The sequence below is a fragment of the Manis javanica genome, chromosome 11 (genome assembly GCF_040802235.1).
Source record: "Manis javanica isolate MJ-LG chromosome 11, MJ_LKY, whole genome shotgun sequence".
Lineage (NCBI taxonomy): Eukaryota > Metazoa > Chordata > Mammalia > Pholidota > Manidae > Manis > Manis javanica.
In genome coordinates, this window is record NC_133166.1 from 32703707 (window position 1) to 32719420 (window position 15714).

Sequence of the window (15714 nt, forward strand, 5' to 3'; positions counted from 1 at the left end):
TCCCAAGCCAACTGATCCTTTGCGTTGCCCATGACACTGTCCTGATGTTGAGTGGACACTTGGCTTTGTAAGGGTGCTGGATTTAGTGTTTCTCCCTCATTAGGCTGTGATGCTTTCAAGATAGGGGCCTTGTCTGGATCAACTTGGCACCCCCAGAGCATATCACAGCACCTGGTTTTGAGGAGGCTCCCAGTAAATATCTGCTCAGTGATAAGGAGGTAGAGTGGTCCTGAGGATTTCTGACACCAAATAGAGAACAGCTCTATAATCTTAAAATTATTAGTATATCCTGGGCATTCAGCACACTAGATACTGTTTTTGTTCAATTTCTAACTTTATCATTTAGTGAGCCTCCATTTCTTCATGAGTTAAATGAAGTAGCTTTATTATTATAGTGCCTGAAGAACTTACATATTATGACCCAGAACTGCATTTGATTAAAGAAGGTTCCCAAGAAAAGTCATATGCATTCCATTTACTTTTTCAGAATTACTCGAGACTAATTCCCAATAAAAATGGTTAACAATTCCAAAAAATTTGGATGCTAAAAGAAGCGTGCTTCAGTTGTCTGGAAAATTTACTTCCATGGAAGAGTATTTTGGGGTTTTGGGTGTTTTTTTTTTTGACAGTGCAAGTCATTTCCATTTTATTTTTTCTGGCCTGAAAGGGTTTTATATTTATTCAAATCCGAAAGGAAAAATGACGTCCAAGAACTACAAAACAGTAGTTTAAGTGATTTATGCTTGATTTCTAAATGCCACGTATGTGTTTATACATAATTTAAAACTTAAAGCATGCTTATACCATATGAAACTTTAAATTTTAATAACTCTGGATGAATACATGATGGAAAGAGTCCATGGCATCTGAAAATACCATTTGTGTAACAACATACTGTCCAGTGCTCTCAGTTTGAATATTACAACCATATTTCATAGAGCCTTGCTTGGTTTGATTTTCTCCATGTGGTTGATCACGGTCTTCAGTTGCTGGTAAGTAATTTTGCAAATTTCATTTATAATCCTAGCCTTACAATGACTTAAGTACTGTTTCTGGCAAATTAACATACATTATGCTCCAATCATGCAACTTCAAAGTTACTGACATTAACTAATTGTCATAGTGGGGCAGTGTCAACAATATTTGTTGACATTAGGATGATTGCTATCATCTACACTGGGAGAACGCTGCTTTTTCTAACAGTGGAAGTTTAATCTTACAGGGATATGTGAACTAGTTTGACCTTAATTCCAGACATGCCTCAAAAAAGGAAAGTTCCCATCGTTCCTCGTTTTAGAGGGTACTTTTGGTAACAAGGCTGATGGCGAGGAGTGGGGAGAGCACTGGGTCAAATCCTGCTCTGGTCTTCACTGGCTGTGTGACTTGGGCAAGCAGCTGGATGTCTGAGCCTCAAGAGATCCTAACAGTGCCCCCCCATCACTAGCTATGGTTAAAAGCCTGTCTATAGATTTGAAACTGCTGCCCTGGCACAGAGGTAGAAGCTGAGTAACACTGCCTGAAAGGCTGAATGCATGTGACACAGTGAGGCAAACATTTCACCTGCAGCAGCTGAAGGCACAGCTTGCCTATGCTCAGGGGAAGCGCTGCCTGAAAAATCAATGTTACATTTTGCCAGGTTTATGTTTGCAAAGCAGGCCACTCTTCTCCACATGTGTGAGTCAACATTTCCCTATAACCTGTCATGGGGAAATTCTGGGTCCTTTTCTATCCCCAGCCCTTCAACAATTCTCCAGACCACATAGAACAAAATGAAAGGTGCCATTTGTCAACTAGCAAAGGCAAAGAAGCCAATAATTTGGCACAGTTTAGCAGCCCTGTTCTGCCTTCACCCCAACACCCAGCACCCACACATGCCTGTCTTTCCCAGGGCACAGTCTGGGGAAGCTGGACCAATGCACAGCACCTCATTCCACTTCAAGCCAAGGGGAAAATGAACTGGACAGAGGCTGTGGGAAAAAGCCCGGTGAGCTCACACCTAGAGGACACAGCTGGGGAAATAAATTAGCTATTTCTATTACATGTCTGCCTTAAGGACATCCCTGGGTCTAAATCTCTTCTCCCTCCAGCAGCTCAGAGGCAGCACCCGGCTCCCCAAGTGCCATTTCCATAGACAGGCTCCTCTCCAGGTTCTCCAGCTCCTGACGCACCTCCTCAATGAAGCCACCATCTACGTACTCCTCGGGGACCTCTCTGGGTACCAGGCTCTCTTCTTCCATGCGGCTCCCAATGAAGGCTGGCTTGCACACGTACACCAGGCTGTGGCTGGGGAGAGGGGCTGTGGCTCAGCCGGGCAGTGCCTCCCCGCTGGGGCAAAGCCCACCTCTCAGCATGAGGGAGCTGGGCTTGAAGCCCCGGCCTGAAGCGAAGGCCATGCCTTTGCCTCTGTCCACCTTCGAAACACCTCCTGTAACATCTCTTCAACAGCCTTAACTTCCTGTCAACATCTTACTGAGGGAGGGCCACTTCCGGAGAAGGTACTTGAGGGGCAGCTCCCTGCTCCAGCTGCAGGTCGGCCTGCCTATGACTAACTCAGGCTCAGCATCCTAGAGGAAGGCCTTGAGGACACCAGGGTCTGAAAGTTTACAGCAACAAGGTGCCCCTCCAGCCCCCCGCCCATCTGAGTCCCCGGGCAGGAGGCATCCCTGACAGCGAGCAGGAGCTGAACAGCCTTGTCTGCTGGGCCTCTGGAGAGCCCTGGGCCTGGAAGTCCAGGGTGGGCGGTTCTGCCTGTCCGCCCAGCAACCTGGGTTCTGCAGGAACAGAAGGTTGGAGAGCAGCTGCTGAGAGGTCCAGTGAGACGTGCACTGAGAACTGGTCACGGCTCAGCTGATGCTTCAGTCTTGGCAGCTTCTGATACCACTGGCCATGCCCTCTAATGTGGTGGCCCACTCTCTTGGCTTGGCCCCTACCTTTCTGACTGTGCCTTCTCGGTCACCTCTGCTTGTCCTTCGTTGTGACAGGTGTGGGTTCCCTCCTCAGCCCTCAGCTTTTCTCCCCCAACTCCCTCTCCCAGATCCATCCACTCAGGAGGCTTAACCACCATCCTGGGGCTCCTAGGAAGCCCAAGCCACTCCTTCTCCTGAGCCCCAGGCCTACAGATTTGGCTGCTGTTGAAACCTCCTCTGGAAGACCCATGGACCCCTCAAGTTTAACCTATCCTAAACTAAATTCACATCTCTCCTCTACTCCTGCTCCTGAGTCCCCACGGGGGTGGCATGTTGTCTGCTCTCTGCCCCGGTAGGGAGAGCAGGTGGGACCTCACCTGTGAGGCTGGCAGAGAAGGCCACTGGCACATGGGCATCGGTCCAAAGCTCCATCAGGCTCCAGCTCCCAGGTGATGAGGTCCAGAAGCCGGCTGGCAGGGTCATGGCAGAGCTCCCCCTCCACCGGAAGGGGTGTGCACACAGGGAACAAGAGGTCTGGGGCCAGGCAAGAGGCACACCTGCTAACTCCTCCATGCCCAGCATCAAGTAGGCAGACACCAGGGGAGGGAGAAGAGACAGGGTGCAGCCTCCCGCCTTCAAACCTCAACCCAAAAGTGGAAATTAGGATTGAAGAGGTGCAATTAGAAGAAACAAAATGGCCGCATGCACTCAGGAGAAAACAGGCCAGGAGGGCTGGAGTATGTAGGGAGGACTGCCTGAAAGAGGCAGGCTTGTGCTGGGTTTTGAGGCCACAGGTCTAGAGGGACTAAGAGTGCAAGAAAGGTGTTGAAGGCTGGAGCACAGCACCAACAAAGGCCTTGGGATTGGGCTTGGTATGGTAGGAAAGGTTGGGACAGAGAGATTCCCAAATGGGCCGAAGTGAGTATAGAGAAAAGGGTAAGCATAAGGTAGAGGGGATGGAGAGAGGCTACTCAAATCCCACCTGCCCTGGGCTCACACACCTTGAAAAAATGTAACTTTTCTAGGCATTGACAGGGAAAAAGAGAGAGAGAGAAATGGTCTTCCACTCCAGATTGGGACCCCTACTCAGGCAGAGGCTGGGGGGCTGGGTCACACACTAAGTGAGCATTTGGGAACCTACCCGGGATGTGGGGCCCTGAAAAGGTGTGGCTGGCATGGGCAGGGCCTCAGGAGACCCAAGACAGTGCAGCTTGGGACAAGTCTTGCCCTGTCCCCAGAGGGGACCCTACGCACCTCTCTGGAAGGCACAGCACAGCCCAGGCCGGCAGTCCCTCTGGTTGTCACAGATGGTCCCGTTGCTGCCTTTGGTGGCCGTCTTGCTGCAGTGACCCCAAACACACAGCTGATCCCCACAGCACTCACTGTCTCGGGTGCAGAGCTGGAGAGAGGTGGGAAAGCCCAACAGCCTCTGGCTCATGGCCCTGGGAGAGCCTTGAGCCCAGCCCAGAAATCCGGAAGATACTGCAGCCGGGCTAACCCACGGCCCCATTAGAGGAAGAAACCAAGGTCAAGGTCTCTGTGGCTTTTGGTACAAGTCAAGAGGGTGGAGATAGGAGCTAGGCTGGTGAGGACATGAGGGGTTAGAACACTAGAAAAATGGCACCAGGGAGAGTCATGTATCTGAGTCTTCCTACACAGCTTGAGATTTTGCAAGGATGGTAGCGTGTTTTTTCAGTACCCCCTGCCCCCCAGACTTGTGCCTTGCTTCCTTTTTTTAGGTCCCTAAGGTCAGGAAGGAAGGTGATTTACAAGGAGGAAGGAGACCAGCAACAGTGTGATTCTGGTATCTAATTAATCAGGGCCCAAAGCCCAGAAGGCCAGGTGGCTGCAGCAGGTGTGTGGGTGCCATGGCCTGGAGTCGCCCAGGGAAGGCAACTAGAGATGGCACTGAGCAGGCAGGCCGGGACAGCGGCAGTTGCCCAACCTCGGGGGGCACCCATCAGGCAAGCAAGAAGCCCTGTATTTTCCAAACTAGTTATTGTGTTGTGTTATAATCTTAAGGTAAAAGGACAAAAAAAGTCTATGAGCCTATAAAGCTAAGTCCAAGGCATGTGTTGGGTGGAGGGAGAGTCTCTGCCCCCTTGGCTTCAGGCTTCTCCATGCATCTCCGTCAAGGAAGTTCCCTGGCTGCCTCCTGGCCCTCCTTCTGCCCTGTCTGATTGGGCAGAGGAGGAGGAAGACCTGGGCAGTGGGTTGCAGGCTGGGAAGGAGAGGCTGTCCTTTCCCTGCCCCGGGGACTGTAGCAATGTCTGCTGGGACAGGTCTTCCCCAGGGGAAGGGACAGGAGTAGAGCCTCCTCCTCTTCCCTCCCTCTCCCATCTGTCATCCTGAGTCAGGGATGGGACCAGAGCTCTGTGGTGGGCAGGGGTGGCAGCAGATCTGCAGACGGCTCCCTAGGCACTCTGGAGGTCAGCCCCATCCAAGTGTGAACGAACAGGCTTCTGGGGAACCCAGCCTTCTCCCCCAGGCCCCCTCTGCTGGGACCCAGCCTCCGGCCCCAGTGCAGTCACGAATGCCTCTGGGCACACTCACAGTCTGCTGTTCATGGCACGGCTGGCAGGTGTACTTGAAGCTGGCAAACTGGCAGTACCTGGCGGGCCCACAGTCCTCATCAATGATGCACTCCTGGGGGGCGGTGCACAGCTTCGTCAGTGAAAGGCAGGTCAGCAGTCCACAGTGCCCGCAAGGGCAAAGCCCCGTCTTACCACTGCCCTTACCCCACAGGCTCGGGCAATCAGGCGGCCCCCACTCCCCTCCTGCCCCAGCCCCAGCCCCAGCTCTTCAACATCCACGCTGCCACAGGGCGGGCCTGCCTGGGCTTCTGCCCTCCAGGATGCCACACCCGTCCACACAATCTGGTTTGTGCTGCCCTCCCCCTCACACACCCGGGCAGGGAGCAGACTCGCGGGCATTCTTCAACTCAAGCAGATGGATTTAATAAAAGAACTAATGAGTTCCAGGCCCCAGGCGGCTGCACAGGAGGGGCTGGAGTCCAGGCCCACCCGGGGCCCTGCCGACTGGGAAAGGGCTGCAGCCACAGCAAGCCCTCCCCAGGGTCCCTGATCGGGTCTGGGACTGCCGGGCAAAGGCAGCCCAGCTTCCCAGGGACAGAAGGGGGCTGGCTGGCACCGGGCCTGCCAGCCCAGGTGCCCTCTGGTGGCCAGCCCCGCCTGGAGGGTGGGAGGGAAGGAAGGGAGTCTATTGAGCACCGAGGCCCGGAGGCCCCGAGGCCCACAAGAGGGAGGCCTCCGTGGGCTGTGTCAGCTCCAGGGCTTGTTGCCCGGCCCAGGCAATGAAACGGCAGCTACAAGGGAAGCAGGGCAGGAGGAGCGGGAGGCCACAACCAGACCAAGCACCGAGGAGCCCTGACAGGCGCCCACACAGGCAGGCACCGCCACCCTGCTCTACCTGTGACTCCTCCCAGCAGGGGGCGGGGGGGAGATTACTTTCCCCACGTTGCTAGCCTGAGAATGGAAGATCTGAGAGGCCAAGGGGACCCCCAAGTAGCTCAGCTAATGTGGGGTCAGGGGACTCTCTCCCACACCAGCCCTCAGGCAGGGGCCAAGGGCTCCGATGGGCTTTCAGGGACAAGCGGATGGGAAAGATCCCCCTGAGGCGGGTACACTGGAGCTCTAGCAAACCTTCCAGAAGGGTCTGGGGAAGAGAAGGACCTGCCTTCCCCTCTCACCAGGCTGTGCTCCACCCTGAAAGAATGAGGAGGCAGATCAGTAAGCCCACAGGCCCTGGCCTAAGTGGCTGGTGCTGGTTCCTACCTCTGCTCTGAACTGAGTTCAGATGGGTACGGACAGGGAGTCTGCCAGCAGGGCTTCTAGGGACCCTGGAAGCAAGAGTACGTGTGTAGGCCTGGGAGGCAGCAGGGAGTCCCTGGCCAGGTAGCCTGGGGAATGGGGCTCTGTCACTGGGAGGTGGCTGCTCTCCCTGGTCCAGCTCTAGGTGACCTCTGGCCAACACCACAGCCCAACATTGCACTGGGCACATGGTCCAGGGCAGCTGTCGGCTCAGCCTCTGCACAGTGCCATTGCAATGCCAGCTCTGGCGCCGATGCCCAGCCTGTCTCACTGGTCCACTGGACACCATCTTCCCTCAGCCCCTCTGAAGGATGACAGGGAACAGGCCAACCTGGAGACAGTGGTACACGTCACCACCATGCGCCAGGCCCTGTGCTCACCAGGGGCTCCAGGAGAGACAAGGGCTGACACCCAGAATAACTGAAGAGCAACTCAAGTCTTCACTGTGACTTCTTTTAAAATGCCAAAGGACAGCGCACTGCCTGACAGACGCCATGAAGAAGGGCATGAAATCGCTCTTCTCGGTGTCTCCAGAGTTCCGCTCATTTCAGCCCTCCCGTGCAGCTCTGCCCACGGTTCCGATCACGACAGCAAGCGGGGCAGCTCAGCAGGGGGAGCTCTCCCTCCCAAAAGGAGAGGTCCATGTCTTGTTCCAGCCCAGCAGCCCTCAAAGGTCAGCATACTACCAGCACTGTCTCTATGGTACAAGCTGAGGCTCAGACTGGGTGGAGGGGCTGCCCAAGTTAAGGGCTGAGCTGGAGGCTAGGCACTAGGTCTGTCTGACGCCACTGTGGCTTGAAAAATCCATGGGCTGTGAGTAAGCCAGGAGACACACCTCATCTCAGCCACCACACGCCCCAAGACACAGTCAGTTCAGCCAGTTCAGCTGCAAGGGCCTTGATGCTTCTTCCAGAACAGCAGGAGAATGGGCTGGGAGGGCCTGTAGGCATCAAGGCCCTTCTCCGAATCTGGCCAGATTTTGAGGCTCTGCGATGCAAATGTGAATATGAGAAGGCCCTTGCCCTCAAGAATTTACAATTCAATGGAAAACAACAAAGAAAAAGGCAACCCACTGGAGAAGAGACCAAGGACTGAGCAGCCAATTCACAACAGAAACTGTCTTGCCTCTCCTATGGAAAAAGATGTTCTTCCTCACAAATACAAGAAAATGCAATTTAAAGGAGTAGGATGCCATGTTTTCACCTAAAATGGAAACAGTTACAAAGGTTAATATCTGTGGGAGGCAGAATAATACTCCCCCCACCCCCACCTGCAAAAAGGTTCTACTCCTTGGAACCTGCTGAGTAGTCACATTGCACTGCAGAGGGAAATTAAGGTCACAGGTGGAATTAAGGTTGCTAATGGGCTGACCTGATGATTTAAGGAGAGAGTCCTGGATTATCCAGGTGCACCCAATGCAATAAGGGCTTCGGAAGTGGAAAAGGGGGCAGAAGACTCTGTGTTAGAGTGATACTGCATGGGGAGGGGTCCAGAGTCATCCAGACTCCATGCTTTGGGTATGGAAGGGGGCCACGGGCCAAGGCACAGACCCTCTCCTAGAGCCTGCAGGGGTACGGCCCTGCCGACACTTTGATTTCAGCCCAGTGAGACTGCGTCAGACTTCTGGCCTCCAAAACGGTAAGATAATACATTTGTGTCGTTTTAAAACTACTAAACTTATAAGAAGTTGTTACAGCAGCAATAGAAAATGAATATAATATCCAATGTTGGTAGTGATTTGTGGAAATGGGCATTGTTAGATGATTTGGTGGTAATTAAAAGTGAACTGGATATTTTTGTAGGCAATTATCAGCATTTATCAAAAATTTAAATGCATATGTCATTTGACTCAGTAATTTCCCTTCTAGGTGATTATCCTCAGGGACACTTGTCTGCATGTGCCACTGTCTGAGTACAGGGACCCTTACTTAAAGCTACGTTGTTACATTATCTGCAGTCCAGAAATAACAGAAGTGCCCCAAATAGGGGGTTGATTAAAGTATTGTATTATGCAGTCATTTCACAGGGAAACACCACCAAGCAGACATTTTTAAAAATTAGGTAGTTCTTTGCTTTGTGATGTTTCCAAACATTAGTAAGGAAACATACATATCCCATTAATTTGGCTTATTTCCCAAGAATCCTGTAGACTTGGAATTTCCATTACATGCTTCCTCTTGCAGATCTTTAATTAAAAAAATATGAGCTAAGACCCTCCCAGCACCAGTCCTGCCAAGGCCCTGCTATTTACAACTCTTCTCAAATAGAGCACATTCACCCTTAGGAATATCTTCCTTTCCCTTACCTGGCTCCTGCTCCCGACAACACACTCCCTGCAGAACGACAGTGAAGCAATTCTTTTGTTTTCTAGATATGGAAATATGTTTGGTATGGAACCTCACCAAACTACTTTTGCAAAGCCTCAATATACTAAAGCTCCTGGTTTCCTTTGCTGACATGTTTTCGCTCTGCCAGAGCTCTGGGGGCTTGGTTCGGCATGACTTCCCAGAGAAAGCTGGGCGCTTTTTGTTCTCATAGTCTGCCAGCCTGTTGGTTGTGGATGTGCATTCCCAGCAGCCCCAGAAATACTCTGTAACAGTGGTGATCATACTGGAAACTTTGGAACTCCACGGTGAGAAGCCTAAAAGGCTAGAAGGCACAAACTTTGAGTCCCAGTTTTGCCACTTAATAGCTGTGTGATCTTGGGCTACAGATTGAAAGTGAGCAGAACAGGCCTGCCTCACCAGCTGTTGTATTGAGCTAGTGCTCTCTGAATGGTGCCATAGCAACAGAAAGCATGTGTCCTACACCCACCCTATGCCTGACTCCCCGTGGAGCCCCGACAGACAGAAGGGCAGGTCTAAACAGCAGGGGCGATGTCTCCACCAGCCAGCTACACTCCATCTCTCTGCCTGTCAGCACTTGGGGGTTTCACGTCCAGTTCTGACTTACCTCTCTCTAGGGTGTCGGGTGGGTGGGCAGGGGCCAGTATAATCAGGAGGAATACAGTTCCAGAAGGCAGAGAGGCCTCTCGCTGTGTGAACACCAGACATTCCATTCGATAAGGCTGTTAGCTTTGGGTGTTTCCTGAGGATCCCTTTATAGTGGGGGGCAGTGTCCCCTTTCCTGGTGTTACAGGCCTGGGGAACAGGTCAGCTCTCCCACCTTAAACAGAACTGAGTGGGAGGGGAGAGCACAGGTTGGGGCCCCCCAACTACACCCAGGCCTGGAGCTGAGAAATGCAGATTTTATTCTTTTCAGCTTACCTGTGTTCAAGGGTTATATTCACATTTGGGCCAATGTTTAAAGGGGCCTCAGCACCTAGCTGGGCACAGGATGGCTGAGGTGGTGAACTCTGAAGGTAGAGGCCTACGAAGTGAGAGAGGCTTGGCTGAATGGCCATGGAGGTTCCGAGATTGGGGTACCTTTTAGACCATTAGGACAGGAAGAGAGACTCTGTGCTACCCCCAAGGCAAACTTAAAGACCCACAGCAGTACAGAATGTGGGGGTTACTGGGGCCCCACGGAACAGGGGCGGTGAGCCACCTTGCCCTCAGAGCCCACAACAGCAGACTATGGCCTCCTGGCACTGAGCCCTGGGGAGATGGGGCCACTCAGACCCACCACTTGGCAGAACTTCTTTCATCCCCTCAACATGGATCTTATTCCCATTTCACAGATGTGGAAACTGGGACTAAAGGTTAAGGATCTGCCCAGTCACTCAGCTCAGAGGTGGAGGCAGAAGTCTGAACCAGTCGTCTGACCCTAAGGAAAGGTTCTTTGCATCTCCTGGGAAGATCGGTGTTTTCCTCTCCCTTCTGCACTCAGCAGAGTGTGCCTAGGGCAGGGCTCCAGGCCCCCTGCATCCCTGGAAACAGAAGGCAGAAACTCAGGGCCAAGGCCACGAACCCTGGGCATCTGGGCCTCAGTGTTCCTTACTACCGGCTTCAGTGGCTCTCCTCCAGTACTGGCCACTCCCTGTCTGTCCTTGCTTCTCCCTCCCATCCTGACAAGCAGCCTAGAGGCTGGTCACCAGATCCGAGGCCATTCAGAGGCCCATCTTTGTTGTCCCGAGGAGGGAGCTTTATTTAGAAAGCCCTGGCCAGAGGCCTGTGGCACTCCACTCAGAAGCCTGCGGGAGGGGGGCCGCAGGAACACATCATAGAGTTGGCAGGCCTAGAAGTGGCCCTGGTGCTTCGACATGATCATGAAATAGTGGAAAATGGCAAAGGAGCCATTCTGTGTCTTTGATTTTCCTGTTCAGAGTTTATCAGAGGAGGACAGCTCCGAAGAGGTGGAAACCCAAAGTAGGAGTTAGAAAACGGCAGGCAAGCCCTGTGAGCTTTCCCAGCATCTGTGTGGGGGTGAGTGGGGTGCAGCTTCCCTGTGGCCCCTCTGCTGCCACCCTTCACTTCTCACTCTAGCCAGGAGCACTTTGCCTGCAATTCCCAGGAATCCCAGACTTCCTCTTGCCTTTTCTTGTGAGGCCCAAGGAGGGGGCCCCCTGGTGCACCCCTCTCGGGCCAGGGCTACCCACAGTGTCCTCTCAAGCCCAAGGCTCCGGAAGGAACATCTTCAGGAGAGGGGATGAGGGGACATGAAATGGAGGCCCAGGGGACCCCCCACCTTAACTTGCTCAGCCTCAGAGCTCTGTACCCTGCAGCTGGACGGGAAGGCGGCAGCCAACATTCAGAGCACCGACTTCATGTCTGCGCCCGCTTGGGCTTCAGTCTGCTCCCTCTGATCCTCACAGCCACCCTGTGAGGTCAGCCACCTACTACATATGCCAGCATGTGCTTGGCACACAGTTGCTATTCATTAAAAGAATAAAGAAAAAATAGATGAATCAGTGAACTGTTGATCCATCTCCGTTTTGAGGATATGGAAACTGAGGCTCAGAGCCCAAGGTCACTGATGGAGTTTGAAAAGCTGAATCTCATCAGACCTGTGAGCCAAGCTGGCTCTTTCCACTGCCTGCTGCTGCCTCCAGATGCCCAGTCATGGGTTGAGTTGTGTCCCCTCACCATTCACATGTTGAAGTCCTAAGCCCTAGTACCTCAGAATGTGACCTTACTTGAGGCACAGGGTCACTGCAGATTAATTAAGATGAGGTCACTAGTGTGGACCCTCACCCAGTATGCCCAATGTCCTTGTGAAAAGTGGAAATTCAGATGCAGAGACAGACCGGCATGGGGGGAAAACGATGTGAAGCCACAGCGAGAGGACGGCCACCCACAAGCCAGGGACAGAGACCGGCACACATCCCTCCCTCAAACCCTCAGGAGGAGCCGACTCCACGGACGCCCTGGTTTGGACTTCCAGCCTCCGGAACAGTGAGACAGTACGTCGAGCCGCCCAGTTTGTGGGGCTCAGTTACAGCAGCTGTAGGACTACAGGTCTCTGTCCCGACCCTCCCACAGCCCATGTCTCCTCTGTTCTGGATCTTCCTCCACATCCAGCCTCTGTTCCTGAGCATCAGTGTCTCCTGGGAGAGAAGACGGAGGGGGAGGCCCATGGGAGGCACTGGCACCTTCTGAAGGATGTTGAACCCCAGGGACCAGAACAGGTTTTCCTGGCTGAGCCCCTCATCAACCAGAAAGTTCTATGCTCTCGCACCCCAGGGACACACTCTGGTTACTCAAGGTTTGGGGGGATAGCCATTCCCTGGCCCCGTGTGTGGGGTGGTGCTGGTCCCTGAGTACCCTCTGAATGAGCAGAGGGTAGTCTGTGGGGAAAACAAATGTCCCTCCTGGATGTGGGGCTCTTCTACGACCCCTGGCCCCATGTGCAGAGCTGGTCCTACAGAGAAGAGCAGACTTTGGGGACCAACTGTCCTGGTTTGCCCTAGGATGCAAGCCTGGTGCCAACACCAGAAATTCCTGAGCACAGCAGGAGAGCCGGTCACTGAAGGGAAAACGCTCCTGCCTTCTCTCTCAGCCCAGCTGCTGCATTCACATTCACCACACTGGCTAATTCCTTTGTTCTTCCACCCTTTCAAGGCCATGTAGCACCACATGTGCCCAGGGCAGCATGACAGTGAGATAGGCTTTAGGGTTCACTTATAGACTGGGTGATCCTGGGCTGATCACTGCCTCTCTGTGCCTCAGTTTCTGTATCTGTAAAAGGGGGAGCCTCACGAGTTGTTGCAATTGACTAAAAGAGATCATATGTACACCCTTGGAAGAGTGACTGGTTTCCAGGACATCCCCCAGGGGTGCACCAGTACCTGCACTGCTTACCTCCCAGCAGAGGCTCAACAGTTGGCCTCAGAGAGGCTGGGGAGCCTGAGCGTGAACTTGGGCCAGTGGGTCTCACTCTATTAATGAATATCATTTCTTCTAACAAGGCTCAGAATGGCAGGTCAGTCAGGGCTTCTGACCCCTCACCATGAGACAACCCCTGGTTCACCCTGGAGCTGTCTGCTCTGGGGGAAGACAAGAGGGAGGAGGATAGCCCCAGAACTACGGGGCCCAGGACTGGCCATCTGACCAAGGAGGACAAGCAGGTGTGCGCAGGGCAAGGAAGAACAACTGCGTTTCACTCACCCCTGGGAGCTTAGGCATCAGCATCTCGTCCTCACTGTCTTCCAAAATGAGCAAGGAAAGCCCCATTTTATAGGCAAGGAAACCGAGGCAGGGAGACGAAGTCACTTACGAAGGTCATGGGTAGGAAGTGGCAGGGCTAGCACTCAAGCCCACCCCAGTGGTCTGGAGATAAGATGGACCCTGGGGAAAGGGCAGGCTCTGGGCCCAGTGTGGGGGGTGGGGGGGCAGGAAGTTGCTTTGGCGCAAGGCAGCTGGAGGGTTAGAAAGGGTGCTGAGTGGGAGGAAGCCTCCCCTTCATTGTAAGGGATTTCCAAGTCAGGTTTCCCCTCAGAGTCCTTTTTTGACCTTAAAATGAGGCCAATCACAGGAACCTGCAAATGCACAAGTGCCTCCGCACAGGGGGTGTCCCCAGCCCCTCCCGGATGCTGTCGGCCAGCTCAGGGCTGGTAAGGCACCAAACCTCAAGCATTCTGGCCTGACCCACAATGCAGAGATTGCCCCATGGAAAAAGCCAGGCAGGAGCCCAGAGCTGATCCAGCTATTTTCCTGAAGCCCCAGTGTCTGCAAAAGCCTGGGCCTCCTGGGGCTGCGCCTGCCAATCCTTTCTTCCTGTCACACAGCCAGAACAGAGGAAAATGCATCCCCCAGCTAAGCTCAGCACAGCAGGGATGGAGAATGCCCACTGCCAGCCCTCCAGTGCCTAGATCATTCCGGGAAAATAGTCCTGGAGTTCCCTTTCTCCTCCTGTCCCTCCCCCCAAGCATGTAGCCTCTAGATCTGTGCCCCTCGGGAGCCTCGCATCCCCTCACCGCCCTGGGAATTCAGGATGGAGAAGAAGGGTATTCCAGACAAAAGTGTGTTCCGTTCTGCAGGGATCCTTCTGGCTGCCAGGCCACAGGCCCAGCTGGCCCCACACTCACAAAACTTCCTGACACATTCTTTTAGCTGGAGTAACATTTCCTCTGGAGAACTCAGACCGTATTTAATTCCAAAGGAAACGTCTTCATCTGCCCGAGTCCTCTCTCACCAGATGTGTGCCGTCTCCCCCTCGGTTGGGAGCAATGAAGGGAGCCCTCGGCACCCTCTCTCCCCACAAGGTTTCCGGGGTCTGTGGGCTTGCACAGCCCCAGCCCATTCCACAGGCAGACGGTGGGGCCCTCCTGGATCTGACCTTCACCAAGCACACAGTCAGTGCTCCGCATGCAGAGGCCTGCTCTTCAAGTCATCAGGAGCCTCGCAGGAACTGCGCGTCCAAAGCACCAACATTCTGGCACCTGGCCCTGCAGCACCTCCAGGTCTTCCTCGACCCCCCAGTGTCTCCTTGTTCAGGGTTACATTAAGACCATTTAGTTTTGGGACCTCACAGTAGGACTGCCAGAATTTAGCAGGATGCTCAGTGAAATTCAAATTTCAGGTAAACAAGTAATATTTTTATATAGTAGACCACAATTATTGCATGGGACAGACATATACTAAAATTTATTTATGAATTTTATTTATTATACAGGGCATCTTGTGTTTTATCTGCCAGCCCTATCAACAGGGGAAGATAGAACAGGTGTGTTTCTTGGAAGAGAGAGAGTAGGTTGGCCTTGGACAGGAAAAGGACAGGAGGAGGGGCTAGTGACCACAAAGGAGGGGTGGCATGGCCTCAAAGATCATGAAGAGAAGCCAAAAAGGACATCCAGGAGCCTGCTTTTGACCTTGGAGCCTTGGCTAGAAGGAGACCACCCCAAGGCTTATATGGAGTTTCCTGTATGCTAAGAGTCATCCTACATCCTAAGCACTGACTCATGCCATCTTCACATAAGTGCATTGGAGAGGTACTATTCTTTTCTGTTTTACAGAAGAGGAAACTGAGGCACAGAAAACTTAAGTAACTTGCCCAAAGTCACACAGATGGTGAGCAGGGGACCTGGGATGTGAACCCAGGCCCACTGGCTCCCACACCAGGTCAGACAGCAAACAGGGGCAAGGATCCAGGAGCCTGCCCCTGCCATCCCAAAGGGCCTCACCCTTCCCAGCTAGCGCTGCCTCTGCCCACAGCATTGCCACGTGGGGTACAAAGAGCAGCAGAAGAAGTAGGGGCAGAATTCCCCATACCAGGGAAGGTAAAATCACACAGGGGGCCCTCAACTTCCCCAGCTGCTCAGTTTCTCCCATCCACTGGAGGGCACAGCTGCCCACCCATGTCGGGGAACCAGGGTGCCGGGCCAGGACATGGCCTCGGCAGGAGCCGCCCTCTCGGTATTGCTATTTCTGTGCAGGACCCACAGGCCTCGTGGCTGCTGCCCCCCTCGTGGTGCCCACAGTCCATGGACGCAGCACAGGAGGGCCCTCACCCTGGTCAATCTGAAGTCCCATGTGCGACTCTAAGAGAAATGTTTCCAGTACTGGGTAGAGAGCCAGATTCTTGCCAAGTTCCCAGGAACT

At 53.4% G+C, this 15714-nt stretch overlaps 1 protein-coding gene across 2 annotated transcripts in view; it reads right to left on the minus strand.

The window, feature by feature from the left end:
• Positions 1-723: 723 nt before the first annotated feature.
• Positions 724-15714, minus strand: part of DKK3 (dickkopf WNT signaling pathway inhibitor 3) — a 42475-nt gene continuing 27484 nt past the window's right edge. For both annotated transcript variants that reach the window (XM_037026378.2, XM_017657448.3), the window contains exons 5-8: positions 5460-5552; positions 4161-4305; positions 3284-3440; positions 724-2283 (exon numbers count right to left, since the gene is read on the minus strand). In XM_037026378.2, the coding sequence (XP_036882273.1) occupies positions 2067-2283; positions 3284-3440; positions 4161-4305; positions 5460-5552 (612 nt within the window). In that variant the 3' untranslated portion in view covers positions 724-2066. The remainder of the gene's footprint in view (positions 2284-3283; positions 3441-4160; positions 4306-5459; positions 5553-15714) is intronic.